Here is a 23,956-nt window from a genome sequence, read left to right on the forward strand (position 1 = left end):
TGTTGCGAAATTTACATTATTGCGATTTGGGCACTTGAAGTGGTGATTTGCGTATTCAACACATGTTTGCCAGGTTCGTAATTTTGATTTATGGATCAATGTGAATTTTGTACATAGTCTTACAAAATTTGTTACAAATGTCTGTACACAAAAAAATTGGAAATTGAAAGTTGAACCAAAAATTGTTATCTCTCTCTCTCAGCAGTAGAACATAACCCTCTTCACGTTATCCTTGAGAATAGGTAGACGTTTAAAATGACTTCCTCTTACTTCTGGGGGCCTCGCAACCTTCGTAGCTTTCAAGGTAATCTTGCAGTCTGGATTTTTGTATCTTTCTCAACTAAAAAATCCTTCAATTCTTTGCATAGTTCTTTGCGGAATCCAGATATATCATCCTAAAAAAAAAAAAAAAATGAGAAGAATATAAAAATGTAGTCATCAATAATATAGGTTAATAAAACATGTTTAAGTGTACATCATACAACGATGAATTTTGGTGCTTATTCATAGTATATTACTTCATTACAAAGATGCCACAATTGGTGATATTATTTTGTAAAGGAGCATCATCTGTGACGTGAAGCCTCCACGGGCCAATGTCGACACCCAACATGTCTTTAAAAAATCCAACCTGTGGTTTATGCAAAAGCAAGTAAATTTCAGGCTACAGTACAAGATACGGTAATCTTAAAGATAGAAACTTACCAAATGCACAATGTCACAGTCTACACCAATGTCATAATCCAAGGAGTTGTATAACCATATTTTTTGTTCTCGTACACCCAACATGTATAAGACCCAATGATTTTCCGATTGCCACAATATAGGAATCAATATCTGCAAATCGATTATAAAATAACTTAAAAAATAGATATGAAAATGCATACTGATACCATAAAAAATGATGTTAAGAATCAGCATATAAATCAATATTAAGAATCAAACCAATATCTTAAATTGATATTAGGAATCAGCATAGAATCAAAACATCTTAAATCGCTATGGAAATTCCTATTGATAGCTTAAAAATAGACATTAAGAATCAACATAAAAATCAATATTAAGAATCAAAACAATATCTTAAATTGATATTAAGAATCAACATAGAAATCGATATTAAGATTCAGAGCAATATCTTAAATCGATTTAGAAATTTGTATTGATATCTTGAAAATTGATATTGAGAATCAAAACAATATCCTAAATCGATATTAAGAATCAACATAGAAATCGTTATTAAGAATGAGAACAATATCTTAAATCGATATTTAGAATCTGCATAAAAAACAATATTAAGAACCAAAACAATATCTTAAATCGATATTAATAATCTAAACAATATCTTAAAAATCGATGAGAAATAATCAGCATAGAAATCGATATTAAGAATCAAAACAATATCTTAAATCGATATGCAAATTCCTATTGATAGCTTAAAAATCAATATTAAGAATCAAAACAAGATCTTAAATAGATTTAATATCTTACAAATCGATATGGTCACAAACCTTTTCACTTGACAAAAAGTCTGTCATTTGGTCATCGTCACCCCAATATTGTATTTCGTCTAGAAATCCAGCCATGTATGGCATTCGGTGGACAATACTCTGTTGAACGAAACAGTAATAATAGTAAGTTTAAAACATGAAGGTATATTAGTAAATAAAATGACAAAATAAACATATAAGATAACTGATATACCATAAAATAAGGGGTGACGACGCGGACCGACATGGTTCTTCCCTTGCTTTGAATATACATGACAAAATCGTGTATAGTCTGTTTAAAACAAATGTGCATTTATTAATATACATACCCATGGCATACGTTAATGTATAACTGATAGTGGTTTTATACATACAAAATTACTGATAGTGTGTCCTGGAAATTCATCTCGCAGCCGGTCGATGTTCTCTTCGATCTCTTTGCTGAGTTTTCTAGCACCTTGTTTTGTAGATACTGCACTAAAATTAGCTAAATATTCATTAAACAAACTGTAAACGACGTAAAAAAGATGAAGCAGGTTATAGAAATAAAAGGTACCCTTTTTTGTGGACATTCGACTGAATCATAGCATCCTTTTTCGACATAGATACAACTTGCGCTTAGAAAGAGGTTAGAGGAAACATCAATTTTTCTGTTCGTTGCTCATGAAGCAGGTTATAAGAAAGACTCTTTTTCTTCTTTAAATAAAATGTCGCATGTTCCATGCTATTAAAGGAAACATCTTGTGTGCTTTCATGTCGTTTCACATCCTGCCAGTTTTCAAAAATCACGCAAAAAGAATATTAACAAATAAATAAATTATACTGCACATTAATTAAAAGACGTCATTTCATTTGCTAGTATCATCGACACGATGTTAGTATGTGTAAATGAATGACACATAGCATAACATCAGTAGCGTGTCAGATCCTAAACCATATACTAATGTTATGCGATGTTTCTTGCAACTAAAGGAATCACTATACATAAAAAACTCAAAACTAGTAATCGTTATACAATTTAGCAAACGTAAGTACAAATCGTGGTAATTGCATAATCACTATATCTATTAATCACTAAACTAAGTAATCGCTATCACAAGAAATGTTATAAATAATAAATCCTAAACCAGTAATCGCCATACAATTTAGCAAACGTAAGTACAAATAATGGTATCTTCAAAATCGCTATACTAAGTAATCGACATATTAAGTAATCGCTATCACAAGAAACGCTTAAAGTAATAAACCCTAAGCTAGTAATCACTATACGATTTAGCAAACGTAAGTATAAATTATGTTAACTTCCTAAACACTATACATATTAAGCGCTATACAGAGTAATCGCTATCAAAAGAATCGCGATACATAATAAACTCTAAGCCAGTAATCGCTATACGTAAGTACAAATAATGAAAGAGTTATCTAATTACAAACCTAAGTTTATGTAGTCTTGTCGATTTTTCAGTGGCACTTCTGTGTTACACTTATTAAGGAAAGAATTATATAATTACAAAAAAGAATGTTAGAATTACAACATAGAATTATTGGGATACACAAATTACATATGTTTATTCACTTGCGCTTGACGACTCAGATGGACATAGAACTTGCCTCTTTCTTGGACTTGGTCAAGTCTCTTTATTCGGTGGCCTCTTCATTCCCTTGATCTTATAAAACCCACTGGTAATCATCTCAACCAGTGACCTAATTTGTTTACTCAAATTTTGCACGTCCTTCTATAACTCTTTATTCTCACTCTCCAGCATCGCTAACCTTTGGTCGAACGATACCTTCTCCTTTGAGAGTTGTGTTTGCTCCTTATCGTGTACTGCAACAAATAGAATTGTAGTATCCGCCAAATGGACACGATGAACGTTACGTCTATGTTGGAGGACGACACGCTTGGGGACAAGAGTGACCTCACTTTCAGGTTGCTTCTCCTCAATCTATCGATTTTCATACATGGGTTGCCAATATTGTTTGAAACAGTTGGGGTCATATTGTCGTTCTTTATAATAATATGGTATGACACGAACACCTCCTTTGTTCCAGCTATCCAATTGTTTTCTGAAGCGTTCGTGCCAATTCATGTTTGTGGCCCCACCACTATTCATCTTTCTTTTCAATGCCATAGGCAATTTTGGTATCGACAGTCCCCAAGCCAGCTTGTAGGAATACTCGACTACCATGTTGTATCTCGGCTTCATATTTGCTAAAAAGCCAAATAACGCATACAGACAGTCTCGCAGCCTCGACAACAACCTCATCATCCTTGTCCTCCTCATCCCCATAAGGTCTCCACACAATATGTATAATCGAGATTGTGGTTTAGATATAGACATAATTATTTATGCAAAATATTGAATGCGATAATGATTTGTACAAAAGAAGACAAAATGTTGAATGCGATTATTAGTTAAGAATGCTAAACATTATAATGATTTACTGTAATGAAAGTTAGATGCAAATGCGATAACAATTTATACTAAAGAAAACAAAATACAGAATACGATGATTACTTGAGAATGCTAAACATTACAATAATTTACGATAATGAAAGTTAGATACAAATGTGATAACGATTTGTACTAAGAAAAATGAAATACTGAATGCAATGATTACTTGAGAATGCTAAATATTACAACGATTTACGGTAATGAAAGTTAGATGCAAATGTGATAATGATTTGTACTAAAAAAAATGAAATGCTGAATGCGATGATTACTTGAGAATGCTAAACATTACAACGATTTACAGTAATAACAGTTAGATGCAAATACGATAACGATTTGTACTAAGGAAAATAAAATGTTGAATGTGTGATTATTGAGAATGCTAAACATTACAACGATTTACGGTAATAAAAATTAGATGCAAAGACGATGGCGATTTGTACTAAGGAAGACAAAATCCTAAAGCGATGATTACTTAAGAATGCTAAACATTACAACAATTTACGACAATGAAAGTTAGATGCAAATGCGATAACGATTTGTACTAAAGAAAATGAAATGTCGAATGCGATGATTACTTGAGAATGCTAAACATTACAACGATTTATGGTAATGAAAGTTAGATGCAAATGCAATAACGATTTGTACTAAGGAAAATGAAATGCTGAATGCGATGATTACTTGAGAGTGCTAAACATTACAACGATTTACGGTAATGAAAATTAGATGCAAAGGCGATTACAATTTGTACTAAGGAAGACAAAATCCTAAAGCGATGATTACTTAAGAATGCTAAACATTACAAACAATTTACGCTAATGAAAGTTAGATGCAAATGCGATAATAATTTTTAATAAGGAAGACAAAATCCTAAAGCGTTAATTACTTAAGAATGCTAAATCATATAACATTTTACGCTAGTGAAAGTTAGATGCAAAGGAGATAACGATTTATACTAAGGAAGAAAAAATCATAAAGCGATGATTACTTAAGAATGCTAAACATTACAACAATTTTAAACCATTTACCTCATTTAATTGCAGTCCATCTAAAATAAATTGAGCATTTTCGCACTTAACATTTATTGAAGCCCACTCGCCGATCATGGAAAAACCACAAACCGCAGGGCTACATTGAGGATGCAAGGCGACAATATGCTCCCAAGCCCAGGCCTAAAAAAATAATATATTAGTATGACTACAACCTTCAACGAGCTTAGTCCACAAGCACTAAATATGTAATAAACAAATACCTGAACAAATGGCCAAAACCCCCTAACGGTTTTCGTACCCCTACTCGCACGGTAAAGTTGACTGTACAAGTGTGTGAGCATAGCAGCACCCCATGCCCAGTTGTCGACTTCATCTACGTTTTCCAAGAACTGCAGCCACAAGTAACTTATTCTCGAACCAGAACAATCAAAAAATAAAGTGAGTCCAAAAAAATAAAGAAGGAAGCTGCGCAACTCTTGGTCAACTGCTTCAGATGCACATGCAGCGGACCAACCTTCCCATTTATTATGAAAAAATTGAACTTTCATCGATGAGGAATTGTCTCCACCAGAAATACACTCACATCATTCCTTCATCGACATTCCTAGAAGGGTCGTGCAATTGTCCCTTGGGTTATAATTTGAATCTTGTGTTAGGAAAACACTTCCATGGCACTTCAGACTCGTAATTCGTGACATATCTTCTAGGGTCATGGTCATCTCAAAACCCCCAAACTGGAACGTTCATCTTATAGTTCCACTTATTGACCAGGTGGGTCATGGCGTTCCAGCAATTTTCAAAATAATGTTGGTCCAGAAGGTCGCCGAAGTGCATCTTTCATAATCGGTCCTAGTATTCACTCAACTTTCTAAACCATGACATAACTATAGGCCACTTACACCGCCCTCTCAGCTTTTCCCCTGCTGCTTTGCTTCTCTTCTGATTTGCCTATAATACAAAATATCAAATCACAGTTAATCGCTATACATAGTAATCGCTATCACAGTAATCGTTATATAAAGTAATCGCTATCGTATTAATCGTTATCGCAGTAATCGCTATACAGAGTAATCGTTATACATAATAATCGCTATACAGAATAATCACTATACAGAGTAATCACTATATATAATAATACCTACAATAGTACACCATGACATACAGTAGCGATTAACATACCTTGGTCACACTTTTCTTCTCTTCATCCCCTTCCTTCCTCTGCTTTTATACTTCTTCCTTCCTTCTGGACTTCACGACCATCATATGCTTTTTCCTTTCTTTTTTCTTCTCTTCTTCGTCCTCCTTCTCCTTTCTTTGTCTTTCCTTCTCTTTCTTGTCCTCCTTCTCCTTCCTTTGCCTTTCCCTCTCTTCATCGTCTTTATTCTCTTTCCTTTGTTTTTCCTTCTCTTTCTCGCCCGCCTTCTCCTTCCTTTGCCTTTCCTTCTCTTTCTCATCCTGATGCTTTTTCATTTGCCTTTTCTCTTTCATCTTCATCATTTGGCTTTCCTTCTCTTCTTCCTACTTCTTCTTCTTCAATTGTCATTCCCTCTCCTCCTTATTCTTTTTTTGCCTTTTGATGATGCATTAATTACTCATAAATATAATATATTATTATTGCATAAATGCATCATTTATAGGTTTAGAACCCTCATTTAGATGCATTTACATGTCATTGAGCTATGGTTCGAATTTTGTTTGAATCAAACTTAAAACGAGAGAGATATCACATTTATAGTGTAGCGGGTCAGATCTCGGGGCGAAATGGGTCAAATTAGATCCAAACAGCCCATTTGGGCCTTGGATTTGGGCAAAAACTCTAGGATCCAACCCACTCCAGCCCCAAATTCAAATTTGAAAAATATTTACAAAAGAGGTGCCTAGCCAATAAAAATATTTTAATCCGCTTTTTGGAAATACCAAAAAGAGGGCTTTTGGCTTTAAAATCATGAAAAAACCCTAATGTTTGGGCTCTTGCTTTGGGAAATGCGCCACCCAGCTGCTTCCTCTCCCTACCATCATCTTCCCCAACCCTCCACCATCTTCTCCATTGCTTTGCCTTGGAATTTCTACCTACTTCTTCATCATCGCCCCCTCCTTTACTCAATTTCCTCTTACTTTCTTTTCCATTTCCAATCCTTCCTCAATGCTGCTAACGTGTAATGAATGTTTGTTGTGTTGTGCAGAGTAGTAGTCGGCTGGAGTGCTTTGCCCAAGGTTGGTGTTGTCTGCTACACTTGGGTGGCCGGTTTCTTCTAACCGGTTTCCCCCTTTTCCCGTTTCGGCGTTTCTAGCGTGGATACCTCCCAACCAGCAGCAGCAACAGTTTGACCATGGCAGCAGACTCACCAGCAGTGTGGATGGTGCCACCACCATAGCTTGAGCCACCTCTTTTATGCCATTCCACTCCTTGGACTACCGGAATAGGCCACGATATGCCTCTCATCCCATCTCTTGTAGCGTAAAACCTAAATGCATGTGGTTTTTCTGTTTTTTTTATTGTCTACATTTTTATTTTGTTTTAGCCTTAGCAAAAGCTTGTTGGTGCATGAACCAGCACCTAAGTTGAGTTTAGATTGTAGGTTTTGCTTCAGTTTTTGCATTTTTGATATTTTTGTTGTCGCATGAATCAGATTCCCCTCCATCACTAAAACTGGCTAGATTTAATCTAGCTGGCTGAAGCATTTTTGTGTTAAAAAGTAGATGAGCTATTTACTGTTAACAGCAGATTTAAATACTTTAAATTTTGTAGAATAGTTGTGTTTCTTTAACTGCTGTTTTGATTTTTTGTAGATGTATGCAAATAAAACAAATCAAGAAGACTTTCTCTACCCGATTTGGGTGTTTTGATGCATATAGGTGTTATGCTTAATAACCTTGCATTTTCTGTTTAAGTAGTAGTTTATTTTCAGTTGTAGCAATAGATTATTATTGTTTTAGATGTTAATTTATGGGATTAATTCATAATAGGGTGGTTATTTGTTAGTTTTTGTTTAGATGCTAGATTAGTTTTAGTATGTGTGTGGTATTTGAAGTACGCTTACTGCACTCAGTTTAGGTAATTAGCAATAGTTTACATGTTGTTAATGTGTATTAGAATTCTGTGTTAGCAGTAGTTTTACAGTAGTTTATTTATTAATTAGTGCAGTAAGTAGTTTAAAAGTAATATTAACTTTGTTGAGTTCTGATGGAACTTGTTCTACTCTAGTATCGGCTTCACATAGATTTAGTTTCTTTTTAGCCGATGAAAGCATGATGATTTGATTAGATAGATGAGAGTAGTTATTAACTTTGGTTTCAGTTGTAGCTTTGTTAATGCAATTGCTAATTCATGAATGACTTTAGTCTTAGCTTAGGTTCCATTGCTGAATGATGTTCAGGCATGAGTTTTAATTGTTATGTTAGCATTGCTTAGGGTTGTTTTCTTAATTATTCGATGTTGGTGTTGTGTAAGTAGATTAGTTGTTGTTAGTACTTTACGTTTCCAGCATGTTTTAGATGATCATGAGTTGGATCATCATATGTTAGCACTACAAGAAAATTGTTAATTAGCGATGGAAATTTGCGACGGATTTTTTCCGTCGCTAATTAGCGACAGATTAGCTAGAGATACAATCTGTCGCTAATTCGCGACGGATTAGCGAGGAAACAACTTTTATCGATAATCTGTCGCTACTTAGCGACTGCAATTTTTTGTCGCTAATTCTTATTACAAGAACACCATTTTAGCGATGGATTTAGAGAGGGAACTCTGTCGTCGCTAATCCGTCACTAATTCGCGACGGCGTAGCGACAGAATATATTCCGTCGCTTTTTTGGTATTTTGATTTACGACGGCTTAGCGACGGAATTATTCCGTCGCTAAGCCGTCGCTAAATGTCGCGTAAATCCCTAATCCCATCCCTCTTTCTCTTTTTCCTGTTTCGCTGTCTTGCTCCCGCCCGCCGCCCGTCGGCTCTCGCCACCGCCCGGTCGCCGCCGCTTCCCGTCCACCGCTCGCCAGCCATCCACCGCTCGCCAGCTGCCGCTCCCCGTCAGCCTCCCGCCACCACCCGGCGACGCGCAGGTAATCTTCATTCTTCTTCTTCTTCTTCTTCCTGCGATTCCTCTTGTGATTTGCCTTTGAGCTGAGGTCCAACACCAGCAGAACGATCTACTTCATCATGAGCAAAGTTGTTCAGAGAGAAGTGAGGCTTTTGCTGTCTTGATATAGCCTCTGTTCCTCTGCCCCTTTTGCTTGGTCTATTCAGAACTGCTGCACCGTCATTTCCACCAGATGAGCCGAGCCCTTGTGGGCTTTTCTCTAATGCTAATTGCTAAACTAGATGGGATACGTACCTTCTCCACCAGCTCATCATCCAAGCCTAGATCTTTTGCTTTTGATAGAAGCTCGTCATTCAAGTCTTCAGGGTCTTCATGTTGGGAAAGGGCATGGCCAAGCAAGAGCAGCCTGGCGTCCTCCATCTTCAGTTCTTGCACTTGATAAATCCATTGGAACTTACGAAACTTTTTTCTAGAGGTGACCAGGGTTTTAATTAAGCCCCCTCTTTCGATGACGAGATTGGCGAGATCGGATTCGGACCAAACATCATCAAGAACTACCAGAACGCGTTTCTGGTTTGGTGTGCTGTCTTGTACAGCCTTTCTTAGCTGCTCAATTGCATCTTTCTCGCCAACAAAATTAGGCACGTCTTTTGCATGCACCAACTTCCGCCATAGTTTCCGAACCACTTCAACCAAATTGGGCGACTTGGAAATAGTCAAAACAACAATATCAAACTCTACTGCAAAAATGTAAGACGAAGAAGGTGGTCACTGGTCAGCAGTATATTCCGATGGCAAAAAACAAATATTTTGCTTTATGGATCATCTTTTATATGGATAGTAAGCAAAAATTTTTTAATCATGTGATTGCAAACTGTAATTATGTTTTCCAACAGCTGCAAAAGTCAATATTCTAAAATACACTAAAATTTCTCATATGACTTGATGCTGCTTAATAATGATTGACTGCTCATGCATTTTCACAAAACATATATGCACTTATTATTAACATGTTAATCTCAAATTTATGTGTCTAATAAACCTACAAATAACTTAGCAATTTATTTTTTAAATATAAACCTACAAATATCTTAGCAATTTTTTTTTTTTAAATAAATATTTTTGCAGTATGACTAATAAATATGTCATTTATTGTTTCCATAATTACAAGTAATTAAAGCTCATATATAGTCATGGGCTGTTCACCATGGTCATTTAGAGAGGAAGACTTGGCTGCAAGCATCGATGGTTTTGCTTATTTTCATTTATGGTTTTGCTTATTTTCTCCTGTATGGGTGATTGATTATTCTGCTAATTTTTGTTAATCTTTTAGTTTTTCATTCTTGTAAAAGTTTTGTTTAGTCTTTTTGCTTCCTTTGCATAAGTGTTTGTGTTTCCCTAATTAGCTTCAATATTCATTGCAGTACATTACTTGCACACTTTATTTCATCGCATTTCATCATTAGATATATCATCATCAGTTTAGTTGTTTTTTGCATTGCATAAGTGTTTGTGTTTCCCTAATTAGCTTCAATATTCATTTTAACACAGTGTTTTTTGCAGATTTCTCAACGGAACTCGCTTGTGCCCCGCCACCCGTGGTAAGTAAGTGACAAAAACAATGCAAATCGGGTAAATACCCGTGGTGAGTAAGTGATGCAAGCGCATCACATGTTATTTAATTTATTGAATGTAACACTTTATTGTTCACACACTCACTTAGTTGTTGATATCTAGGACTGCTTTGTTGGAGTTCGGAGATCATGCTGAGCATGATTTTAATGTATGAATATGGAAGTGTTCTTATTTTTGGAGTACGGAGTCCATGCTATGCATGGTAGTAGTTAGTGGGATATTGAAGTGTGTTTGCTGCAGGTACATATTTGACATTTGTTTGATATGAATTATTTCGATGTATTGCAATGTTTGATGTGATTGTATCCATGCTTATATGTAGTTACTTTCAATTTGATTATGTCTTCCATGTGAAATTGTATACTGAAAGCATGCTTCAAATGAATGTATCGTGTCATGAATAGTTTGCACATGAAAATATTAAGTTATCAATGCATGCATCATAATTCTTGTGATTGTATGACATCATATATTGCATGATAAATTTGATATTTTCTTCATCATAGCATTCTGATGGTTCTCTTTTAACTGGTTAGGATACTATTCGTAACATCATACGACAGAATGACTGCAAACCGTGAATGGATATACCGTAGGATAGTGGACAATGAGTTATCGCATGAATATATAGATGGTGTTGACAGTTTTATTGAATTTGCAAACCGTGAATGTAATACTTGATGTGAATGATTTCAATTATCTGAATGTATTATAATTTATGCAATTAACGAATGATTTGAATTAGTGCAATACTTGATGTCAATGATTTGAATTATTTGAATGCATTGCAATGCTTGATGTGAATGACTTGAATGCATTGTAATACTTGATGTGAATTATTTAAATGTATTGTATGACATATGTTATTTGTTAGAATATGGTTCGTGGAGGTTATAGTGGTTGCTCATCCAGTAGTAGCCAGGCTCAGCCTTCATCTTCACGGGCTCCTGTGATAGGTATATCATATAACTAATTAGATGCTTGATTAGTTCAAATGCACATTCTGAGAATTTCTAATGTATTTTTTTACAGATGATGTTGCGCCTGTACACGACCCACCTACACCAGTTGATCACACAAGTCAACAGCCAACACAGGAAACAAGGTCTTCTCAAGCTGGCATAAGAAGACTCATTCGAATAGTGTATATCGTTAATCGACCGTAAGTATTTTGTTTTCAATTATTGCATATCTTTTAAATATTTTATATTGATATTTACTGTGTAACAATTCATGTGCAGCACGAGGTTTGAGCCACAAGAAGTAGTACGGGAGATTAGGAATTCACTTCTTCAACATCTACCAGGACCAGTTGCTCAATGGAAAGAGTACCCAAAGGAGGTGTTAGACAGATTGTGGTCCCCATTCATGGTATACAGTTGTTCCTCATAGTTAATGTGTTTCATATTTAATTTATTTAAGCAATGTCTACTAACTTTCTGAAAATATTTGTAGGCTTCGAATCGCTTCGCAACTACGGTGGAAGAAAATGATGCAAGGAAGGTGTGGCAGAAGGTGGCTGCCAATCGATTTGCAGACATGCTGCACACTATGAAGACTGCAACAAAAAAAACATCTGGTGTAGTAAATGATCCATTACTGTGGAAGGGCCATGGTCCTATTACTATCAGAAGAGATTACTGGGATGAAATGTGCGATAAGTGGGCGGGAGATGCATTTAAAAATCGCTCTGCGAAGGCTTCACAAAATCGATCGAAGATGCTCGAAGCCCATCTACACACAGGTGGATCTAAGACATTTGGGAGCCACCTAAAGAAAATGGTAACTCATCAATATATAATATTAATTTTATAAGTATTGTTGCAAACTTGTGTACTAAATCTTTTGTCATTTAACTTCGCAGGAAGCAGAAAAAGGAGGCAGTGTACCATATAAGGATGTGTTTGTAGAAACACATAAACGGAAGACCACGGGAGTCTTCGTATCAGAGAAGGCGAGAACGACAACGATATGTATTAATTCTATTAATAATCATTGTAATATATATGTAAGTTATCATAATGTTATCATTAATTATTAATGAATACTTTAAACATTATTTTGTAGGAGGCATATGAGCAACAGATGGTAGAGCGATATGGCGATGACGCTACTCAGCATCCATCATTTGATCCTACAGCATGGGTGACTGCAGCAGGTGAACCCAAAAAAGGTCGCGTGTTCGGGTTTGGGAGTAATATGAATACTTCACCAGTTATTGGTTCTTCCAGTTACTGCTCACCGACTTCTTGCGCCGACATAAGCTCCAAGCAGCCGACTATTCTTTTTGGTGATGATGTACGCCAGATCATTAATGAATCACTGAATAACTACTTTCAATACACCGTCGCCCCCTTTCTTCGAAATGAGATCAAGGCCGCTGTTCAGGATAGGGGATCTTCGATTCCAGGTCCCTCTCAGGTATAATCACATATTCAGTTTTTTGACTGCCTTAGAGCACATATGAGCATGCTATAATAACATATAGAGTTTTTTTATTGTATTAGAGCACATATGAGCATGCTATAATCACATATAAAGTTTTTTTGTCTGCCTTAGAGTATATATGAGCATGATAGAATCACATATAAAGTTTTTTTGACTGCATTAGAGCACATATGAGCATGATGGAATCACATATAAAGTTTTTTTGACTGCATTAGAACACATATGAGCATGCTATAATCACATATTCAGTTTTTTGACTGCCTAAGAACACATATGAGCATATTATAATCACATATTCAGTTTTTTGACTGCCTTAGCACACATATGAGCATGCTATAATAACATATAGAGTTTTTTTACTGCCTTAGAACACATATGAACATGCTATATATCATTTATGATAGAATCACATATAAATTTTTTTGCTTTGCCTGCCTTAGAGCACATATGAGCATGCTATATTCACATATTCAATTTTTTGACTGCCTTAGCACACATACGAGCATGATCGAATCACATATATAGTTTTTTGCCTGCCTTAAAGCACATCTGAGCATGGTAGAATCACATATAGAGTTTTTTTAGATGCCTTAGAACACATATGAACATGCTATAATCACATATTCAATTTTTTGACTGCCTTAGCACACATATGAGCATGATAGAATCACATATATATATAACTTTTTGTCTGCCTTAGAGCACATATGAGCATGATAGAATCACATATAAAGTTTTTTTGACTGCATTAGAACACATATGAGCATGCTATAATCACATATTCAGTTTTTTGACTGCCTAAGAACACATATGAGCATATTATAATCACATATTCAGTTTTTTGACTGCCTTAGCACATATATGAGCATGCTATAATAACATATAGAGTTTTTTTACTGCCTTAGAACACATATGAACATGTTATATATCATTTATGATAGAATCACATATAAAATTTTTTGCTTTGCCTGCCTTAGAGCACATATGAGCATGCTATATTCACATATTCAATTTTTTGACTGCCTTAGCACACATACGAGCATGATCGAATCACATATATAGTTTTTTGCTTGCCTTAAAGCACATCTGAGCATGGTAGAATCACATATAGAGTTTTTCTAGATGCCTTAGAACACATATGAACATGCTATAATCACATATTCAATTTTTTGACTGCCTTAGCACACATATGAGCATGATAGAATCACATATATATATATATATATATATATATATATATATATATATATATATATATATATATATATATATATATATATATATATATAACTTTTTGTCTGCCTTAGAGCACATATGAGCATGATAGAATCACATATAGAGTTTTTTTATTGCCTTAGATCACACATGAGAACATGATAGAATCACATATAGTGTGTAATTTATTTCATTATATTTTGTTTATCAATACTGACTGTTCTTTTCTTGTGTAGGCTGCTAGCGATAATCAGGGTAGTGGAGCTGAAGGGACAGATAAAGACAATGAATAAGAAGACGCACAAAATCTTGGCGATGATTAGAGGACTGTGTTGAAGAAGTTCTATTTTTTTTATTTTTCTTAATTGTAATTGTTGAATTGTAAATAATTAAACTTCTTAATTTTAAGGTGGAACGATTAATTGTTGTAGATTCTTGTTATATGAATTTTTTTGTGTGGTTTGTTTTTTATTTACAGGAAATATAAATTGTACAGGAAATAGAAATTGTACAGTTCTCGGTATTTAATTTTCAAATAAATTTTTTTAAATTTGTTTTCGTGTTTGCGACGGATTAGCGACGGAACCATCCGTCGCTATTCATATTAATCTAGCGACGGAAGTAAATCCGTCGCCAAGCCGTGGTCGTCGTTTAGTACCGGCGGATTGGCGACGAAATATAGCGCTCGTTATTCCGTCGCAATTAGCGACGGACCTGGCGACAGAATAATTCCGTCGCCAGTTAGCGTCGAAATATTCACGACGTAAGCATACTGTCGCCTCGTTGTCGCTAATCCGTCGCTAACCATGCTAGCGACGGATTAGCGACGGAATGTGGTCGTCGCTAATCTACTGCTTTGTTGTAGTGTGGGGTGTTATTCACTAATTAGAATAATTTGGGTGCTAGCCTTTCTTCGGTGCATGTCACTTTTAGTTACATAGCGGGTTAACTTGCTTAGAGACTGTGGTTTCTTGGTGTCCAGAATGTTTCCTTAATGTAAGTAATCAGTAGATAGGGTGTCAATTAGCTTGAACAAATTAGATTAGTGGCTCTTAGTTTTAATTATTGTTCTTAAGTGTGAGTTTGTCCAAACACCATGAATCGACTAGATTCGCTCTAGTCGAGTAAGGGTTTCCTAAGTTTTGAAGTATAGTGTTAGATTTATGTTTTTAGTTAGTTTCAATTTCAGTTAATTAATATTCAGTGTAATACATGGTATAGTTCAGTTAGATTAGGATTTATTTTTGCGTATTGTTGCCCTTTGCATCTTTGGATTTTTTCGATAGGCTTATAGCGTATTCCTATCTGTTTTTGTGACGCTTATATCCAGAGTTCCCAGAGTGATATTAGAAATCCAAAACTTCAACTGAATTCCTGACTCTGTATCAGGAATTCAATGCAATAAAAATCACTCAAATTGGACTTTGATTGAGCCGTCTACGAAGCATTTTTCGATCGCCTATCATAAATTAGGGTTTCACGTAGCGCAGGGCAAAATAGTCATTTGCGATTTTACATAGTTTTTCTAATTATGATTTTTTGTATTTTATTAGGTTTCTAACATTAGTCCAGAGTTAATTGTAGTGGTAGGATAATTAGTTTAGGAAATTAGCTCTGGTAGTTTCTCGTTTTACATAGAATTAGATTAACGATTAATTTTAGAATTAATTTAGAAATAGTTATTTTGATTTCTTTAAATAGTTTTACTAACTTCATTTTTGTCATGCAGGTGACATTGAGTTGCAAGTTAAGAGCATCTTGTCCTAGTGATCGAGCATCACATCAAGTGAAATGATGAAAATGCCCTTGCATTTGCGGGCTTAAGTCACTGTGTGGCTTCTCATTGTTCTTGTTCAATTTTTGTTTCATTGTAATATTATGTATAATTGAACAAGTTCACCATCAATAAAGTGCAAATTTTTAGTTTTAATTGGAGTATATCATGTTCCCTGTGGATCGATCCGACTCACCACTTACGTGGGAAATCTGTATTATTACTTGGTTGGCGATTTTCTAAACGCTTTCAACGATAAAATAATGTTTTAAAAATACCCATTGCTAAAAGCACCACCACCTTTCCCTCTCCTTATTCTTTTTTTGCCTTTTCCACTCCTCCGCCTCCTTCTTCATTTGTCTTATCCTCCTTTGCTTTTCAAAAAATTTATGCTTCATCAGTTCTATTCCCTCCTCCTTCTTCTTCAATTGCCTTTCCCTCTCCTTCTCCTCCTGCTTCTTCCTTTGTCTTTCCTTCTCTTCCTCGTCCTCCTTCTCCTTCCTTTGTTTTTCCCTCTCCTCCTCCTCCTCCTTCTTTTGCATTCACTTCTCCTCCTTCTCTTTATTCTTCCTTTGTTTTTCCCTCTCCTCCTCCTCCTCCTTTTGCCTTCACTTCTCCTCCTTCTCCTTATTCTTCCTTTACTTTTCCCTCTCCTCCTCCTCCTCCTTTTGCCTTCGCTTCTCTTCCTCCTTCTCCTTATTATTCCTTTGCTTTTCCCTATCCTCCACCTCCTCCTTTCTTTGCCTTGGTTTCCTTTGCTTTTTTTCATTATCCTCCTCCTTCCTTTCATTTTGCTTGTCTTCATCATCCTTCTTCTTTTTCATCGTTGGATTATCATCTTCAATATCTGAGGGATTAGGCTCTGATCTATACTTTACCAACAATTGCTTCCTTTCTTTATCATTCTCAATCTTCATTATTCTGTAGTACGCTTCTATTTGCTCATGCAAAGCATACTCTTGGATGATTACGTCAAGAGTTTTCCCCGCTGACGACGAAGTGTTTCTTCTCTTAAGAATGTAAGCCATTGGAAACCTGCACAACACAAAAACTTACCGAGACGGCAAAGGATGCTCCGATGAAAAAAGATGAAGCGCTAATTTTTGTGAAACATTTAGGGGAAAATATTGCAAAGAACTCTTTTTATAGCCGAGGAGTTTAATGCTTATGGGACCCACCAAAGATTTTTTGTTGGTTCACATTTTTGGTAGTTCACGTCTTATAATAAAAGATTTTATAATGACATCATTGTCGACCACAAAGATCTGCCTTTGTTGCAAAAATATTGTCATAGTATAATGTAATCGGATATTCAAATATCATACAAATCGACATGAAAATTATTGTTGATAGCTTATAAATCGATATTAAGAATAAAACAATATCTTCAATCCATATTAAGAATCAGATAGAAATCGATATTAAGATTCAGAACAATATCTTAAATCGATTTGAAAATTCGTATTGATATCTTAAATATCGATATTTAGAATCAAAACAATATCTTAAATCAATATTAATAATCAAAATAATATCTTAAATTGATATACAAAATCACGATAGAAATCGATATTACAAATCAAAACAATATCTTAAATCGATATTAAAAATATTATGTTGAATTGTCGTATCGATGATTAATATATTATGCAATATGTATATCGATGTGTAAGATATTAAGTATTTCTAGTATCGATTTTTAAGATGTTATACCATGTATTGTCATATCGCGACCTACACAATGACGTCTATGTCTGCCACAACTGGATGGAAATCGCTATTGGCATGAGTACAAATCGCAATACAATTGCACAGACAAATCGTTGTCTCATCTAGCCTTCAAATTTACACCTCATTTAGGGTTTAGGTATAATGTTTAGGATTTAGGTTTAGGGTTTAGGGCTTAGTGTTAGGATTTAGTAAGATATGACACAATTTGTAAATCCCTTTCTTTATCATTCTCAATCCTCATTATATAAATCATAAACCATTGCTGCTTTAAATGTATAAATCATAAATCATTAAATATATAAATTGTTGTTGCTTTAAATGTATAAACGATTTGTACATATAGAGACTATGAACTATCGTGATTTGCCTTTAAGAGCTTTGTCTAAGCGAACGATATGTTCCATCGCGATTTACAAACTGACTGATTCATAAATGACAGAAAGAAAACTAAACAAAATGCGATTTGCTTTTACGAGCAATGTCTATGTGAACAATATGTCCTACCGCGATTTACACACTAACTGGCTCATAAAAGAAGGAAAAAAATAATAAACAAATCAATACGATGTTTATACTTAGTAAACTACAAATCCTGAGTTAGTAGCAAATCGATATCACTGTACGATAATTGATATAGCGATTTGCTTGATACTGATTGTCCTTTCGTGAATTAATTTTATGAGCTTTGTATATGTGAACATGTCCTACCACGATTTATACAATGACTGATTCATAAAAAGCGGAAATGAAAATACAATAAACAAATCAACATGATGTTTAGGCATAGTAAAGTATAAATCGAGTTAACTTCAACAATACATTACAACCACATTTATTACAAAATATATGAGTGTTGCACATTCTTTGTTTCTCATGCAAATATTCTCAGCTGAACATTATTTGCTTTCAGAGTGTTGCACATTCTTTGTTTTTAGAGATCCTCCAATGTTATCACTCCTAGCATAGAGTTCATATTCCAGCTAACAAGAGCTCTAGAGAGATATATATTCGATCGGCACATAGAATCACTTTGCAGAAGAAAATGAGCACACTCTTGAGAATATGCTTCATAAACTTCAGCTCAGGCACTCACCGCTAGAAGGAACCAATTCTATGTGCATATTTGTCATGAAGTATATCAAAGGTAGGCAGATATTTTTTCAACTACAAATTATGGTTTGTGAACAATGGAGGGTCCGACAGTAGGAATAGATCAAATAGATGAACATCAACATCACTCCTTGTCTATCATGCAAAATATATGTGCTTGCTTCGGTATGGCGGCAATGATTGAAGATGATTATGGTCGTTATATTCTGCGTAAGCTTCGATATACTTCACAACAAATACGCCATAGTCGTATGTGTCATGAATATATCGATGTATACACAAAAGATAACAACCATAATCATCATCGAAGATTATACAGATCTTTCCTCACGGCGTGAAACAACTACGTTATCAGCATCAAAACCCATCTATCAAGCACAGGTAGAAGGAACACAAAAGAACAAAGAAGAAAGAAAAATACAAGGGAGAAGAAGAAGAAGAAGGCGAAGGAGAAAAAAGAAGAAGAAGAAGCTGCGTTGCCACAGAAAAGAGGATAAATAGATTAGGGTTTTAGACATGGACAATGGGTCGGGTCGGGTAGGGTTTTACATAGATTAGGGTTTTACACAGATCTATATTAGGGTTTTACATAGAATAGGGTTTTACGCACGTGTACACAAATCGACACGACGTTTAGACTTAGTAAAGTACAAATCGATTTACAACTTGATAACTATTAAAAAGTTGCAAATCACTATCACTATTATATAGAAGAAGTATTCTATCACGATCTGTACAACAACAAACATTAAGTTAAAGTTGCAAATCGTTATCACTGTTTTATAGAAGAAGTGTTCTATCAAGATCTGTACAACAATAGACCTAAATTGGAAATTATTTATCCTATCGCGATTTGCGTTTACGAGCTTTGTCTATGTGAACGATATCCTATAATGATTTGATTTTATGAGCATTTTCTACGTGAACGATATGGCGTATCACGATGTACCTAATGACTGATTCATAAAAGGCGGAAAGGAAATAGCTGTAAACAAATCAACACAATGTTTAGACTTACTAAAGAACAAATCGACACGATGTTTAGGGTTTAGGATTTAGGGTTTGGGGGTTCAGAGTTATGGTCTAGATTTTAGGGTTTAGAGTTTAGTAATTTATTAAGGGTTTAGGGTTTAACATTAGGGTTTAATTAGATATTAAAGGTTTAGGGTTTAGGGTTTAGGTTTTAGGGTTTAGGTTAAGTATAGTAACAAATCGACACGACGTTTAGACTTAGTAAAGTACAAATCAATTTACAACTTTATAACTATCATGATTTACTTTTACGAGCATTTTCTACGTGAACAATATGTCGTATAGCGATTTACTTGATACTGATTCATAAAAGACGGAAAGGAAAAACAATAAACAAATCAACACGATGTTTAAACTTACTAAAGAACAAATCGACACGATGTTTAGGGTTTGGGGTTTAGGATCTAGGGTTTAGGGTTCATGGTTTAGGGTTTAGGAGTTATAGTTTAGGGTTAGTGTTTAGGGTTTAGGTTTTAGGGTTTAAGGCTTAGGGTTTAGTAATATATTAAGGGTTTAGTGTTTGTTATTAGGGTTTAGTAAGAGATTTAGAGTTTAGGGTTTAGGTTTAGGTTTAGGGTTTAGGGTTTAGGTTAGGGTTTACAGTGAGGGTATATGGTTTAGGTTTAGGGTTAGATATTTGTAGTATGTAATCAAAACCTTTGCGTGAGGAATAACAATTATAGCGATATGAGGTGGCCATTTGCATGTTTAAATCATTGCTCATTTAGGGTTAGTATAAATCACTATTACATCAAACGTATAAATCAATCCTACTTTAAACGTACAAATCGCTGCTTCAAACTTACAAATCAATGTAGAAATCACACCCTTCATAAGTACATATCATTGTAACGTTTGGGCTTCAACAGTAAACCTCGTTGTACAATTTAGCAAACTTACAAATCTTGATAACTTTATATATCATAAATCGCTACTGCGTTAAATGTATAAATCGTTGCTGCTTTAAGTGTATAAATCATAAATCATAAATCATAAACCATAAACCATAAATCATAAATCATAAATCATAAATCATAAATCATAAATCATAAATCATAAATCATAAATCATAAATCATAAATCATAAATCATAAATCATAAATCATAAATCATAAATCATAAATCATAAATCATAAATTGTTTCGATTTGGCTTTGTTACCAAAATATGTGTCATTCACTTATAAAAGAAACATCGTTTCACATCCCGCTCGTTGTCAAAAATCGATATGCCTTGTGAGACCTGTATTCCGGTTGACGATTTATGAGATTTACGCAGAGATGTCTATGTCGGCCATAACAATTTGCCTTTGTATAGAAAATATTGGAATAGTATAACGCAAATCGCGGTTGTAGTAATATACTATCGATTTGAGAGATATTGTTTTGTTTGTTAATATTGATTTGTAAGCTATTATGCTTACGTTTATCGTATCAATTTGTAATATGAATAAGCGATTATGCTGAATTGTCGTATCGATTTGTAGTATATTATGCGATATGTACATTGATTTGTGTGTTCAAATCGTTGCTCATTTAGCAATTTCTATTAAAATCACTACACATTATTTGAAGTATGAATCATTGTAAATAGATATTATGTGTTTGCTAGTGTCAATTATTACGATATTTGTCGTATGAATCACGTCAAAACATGCTAATACTATAAATCGTTAGTTTTATTGGCATGGTAAATAATAACTCGAAGATCATTACCAATAACTAAATGACATTGAATGTTGAACAAAGTTTACAAAGTTTGTATACTAAGTTAATAAACTTCAATTTATTACACTCCCCATGAGTGATACCTTATCATGCTTCCAACCACCTTATCATGCTTTGTCATGCTTCCAACCACCTTTCCTTTGGCAGGGTCAACCCATTCTTTGTAAAGATCTTCAATTATTTCTCTTCGATGAGTATGTACAACCATTACAAACAAGCTTGTTTGCTTGCAAAGGATATGTGGGATCTGACCCCTGATACAGAGTTGTCAAAACTTCTATAAAAGAACATGAAGCTACCAGCTGCAGAGTATACTTTTGAATTTTCTCTTGTTGATTTAATATCTGATAGATCCTTAGTTGCACGACAAAGGGTGGTCCGACAATAGACAACGGTAAAAGGTGGTCCGGCAGTACACGACGGTAAAAGGTGCTCCCATGGCAGCAGACGACGGCAAAGGGTGCTCCCATGGCAGCAGACGACAACAAAGGGTGCTCCTTCAGAGGTGTAAAGGTGATTCGGAATGGAAAGGGCGACATATTTCGAGGTTGAGACTCTTTAAGCAGAGGTGTTTATTGCTTAGGGAAAAAACAAAGGGTTATCCTCCATTTTTTGGCTGAAGAACATTTTGGTACATTACTCGAAACGTCATTTCATGGCGCTAATGGTGGGAAAGGATACTTAGGTCTTTGCAAACACATCGAACTTCGATGCTAAGTGATGCCGACACACACGGGGAAATGAGCTCCACATGCTTACATATGTGGCGCTCATTCAAACCCAAGAACATGCACCTGCGTGTTCTGGGGGGGGAACATATAAACTGCTTCGTATGTTTCATGTCCACCAGTAGGTCTACCCACTAGATTATCTGCACCAGACACCCACATTGGTAGTGTTAACTTAAATACAAAGTTGTGTCTATCCAATGTCTTGTGTGTGCTCAGTTTTAAATATATTTTGATTTCAATTAGTAATGTTACCTTCACCAATGATTATTGTATTTTTTAGGACCGACACTTGAAATAGGCGATTAGAGTGGATAAATTGCAAAATGGATTGTACATCTTTGAGATTGTGGGTGAAGTCGCTCTTTCTACTTTTATTTCTGCTCATATTTGGCATTGTCGCCTTGGTCATATTTTTCATTATTGTTTTCAAACTCTTGTCAAGTCTAATAAAATAAATTCTAGTAAATTTGATGGTGTATTCTCAGTCTGTCCTCTTGCTAAGCAAGCACATCTTTCATTTTTAAATAGTATCATTAGTTCCATGATACCTTTTCAACTCATACATATTGATTTGTGGGGTGGATATCGAACATTATCATTATCTAGTGCACATTATTTTTTGGATATTGTGGATGACTACACTCATTTTACTTGGGTTTACTTAATGCACTATAAATTCGAAACCTTTTCCTTAATTCAAGACTTCTTTGCCATGGTCAAAACCCAATTCTATCTCAAATTTAAAAAGTCAGAAGTGACAATGAGAGTGAATTCTTTTCCGATGATATGCAATCATACTTTCGTAAACAGGGAGTATTCCATCAATATAGTTACATTTCAACACCTCTAACATAATTGGGTAGTTAAACACAAACAACGAGTGCTCTTAAATATGGCCTACGCCTTGTGGCTGCCTACCTTATTAACCATGTCCCTATCAAGGCTCTAGCCAGGAAAACACCACATAAACTTTTGTTCTGCAAGAGCCCTAACTACAAACATCTCAAAGATTTTGGATGTTTATGTTATGCTCACAACATAAACCACTCTCATAAGTTAGATAGTAGAACCAAAAGATGCATTTTCATTGGTTATCCCTATGCTCAAGCTACTTATCGTTTGTAAGACCTTAAAACCTATACTACATTCACTGGTCAAGATATAGTTTTTTTATCAATACATTATTCCATTTTAGTCTACCATGTGCACCAAATAACAATAATATTGTTGTCTTACCTATACCCATCTTAGAGTCCACACCAACCGATTTCTTTCAAAAACCAATGGTAAACATTCATCTTACCATGACTCTACACCGGGTTCTGTTGTTGAACCAGAACAACCTAGTTCTGATGTCGAATCAGTGTAATCCAACACATCACCACCCAAACCCTCTCATCCTATCCTCACTAGATGTTTCAGTAGGGAACGGTCTCAACCCACTCATGTCAAAGATTATCAATGCTATGCTGCCTCTTGTTTACGCCCATCGAATGTCCAGAGTATCGTCCAAAAAGGTACACACTATCCTCTCACTCATTATCTCACCTATGACAACTTTTTCACCTCTCACCATGCCTT

The 23,956-nt window shown here is 35.0% G+C and overlaps 1 protein-coding gene across 1 annotated transcript; it reads right to left on the minus strand.

Moving 5' to 3' along the window:
• Window positions 1-9,192: 9,192 nt before the first annotated feature.
• Window positions 9,193-23,951, minus strand: LOC149840094 (disease resistance protein ADR1-like). The gene is made up of 2 exons (XM_090004993.1): window positions 23,924-23,951; window positions 9,193-9,713 (listed from the first exon to the last, which is right to left on the minus strand). The coding sequence occupies exons 1-2, from the start codon at window positions 23,949-23,951 to the stop codon at window positions 9,193-9,195; spliced, it is 549 nt and encodes a 182-aa protein (XP_089861119.1).
• Between the last annotated feature and the right edge of the window lie 5 nt (window positions 23,952-23,956).

Source organism: Nuphar pumila, chromosome 4 (genome assembly GCF_984573655.1).
Source record: "Nuphar pumila chromosome 4, dmNupPumi1.hap1.1, whole genome shotgun sequence".
In the NCBI taxonomy this organism is placed as follows: domain Eukaryota; kingdom Viridiplantae; phylum Streptophyta; class Magnoliopsida; order Nymphaeales; family Nymphaeaceae; genus Nuphar; species Nuphar pumila.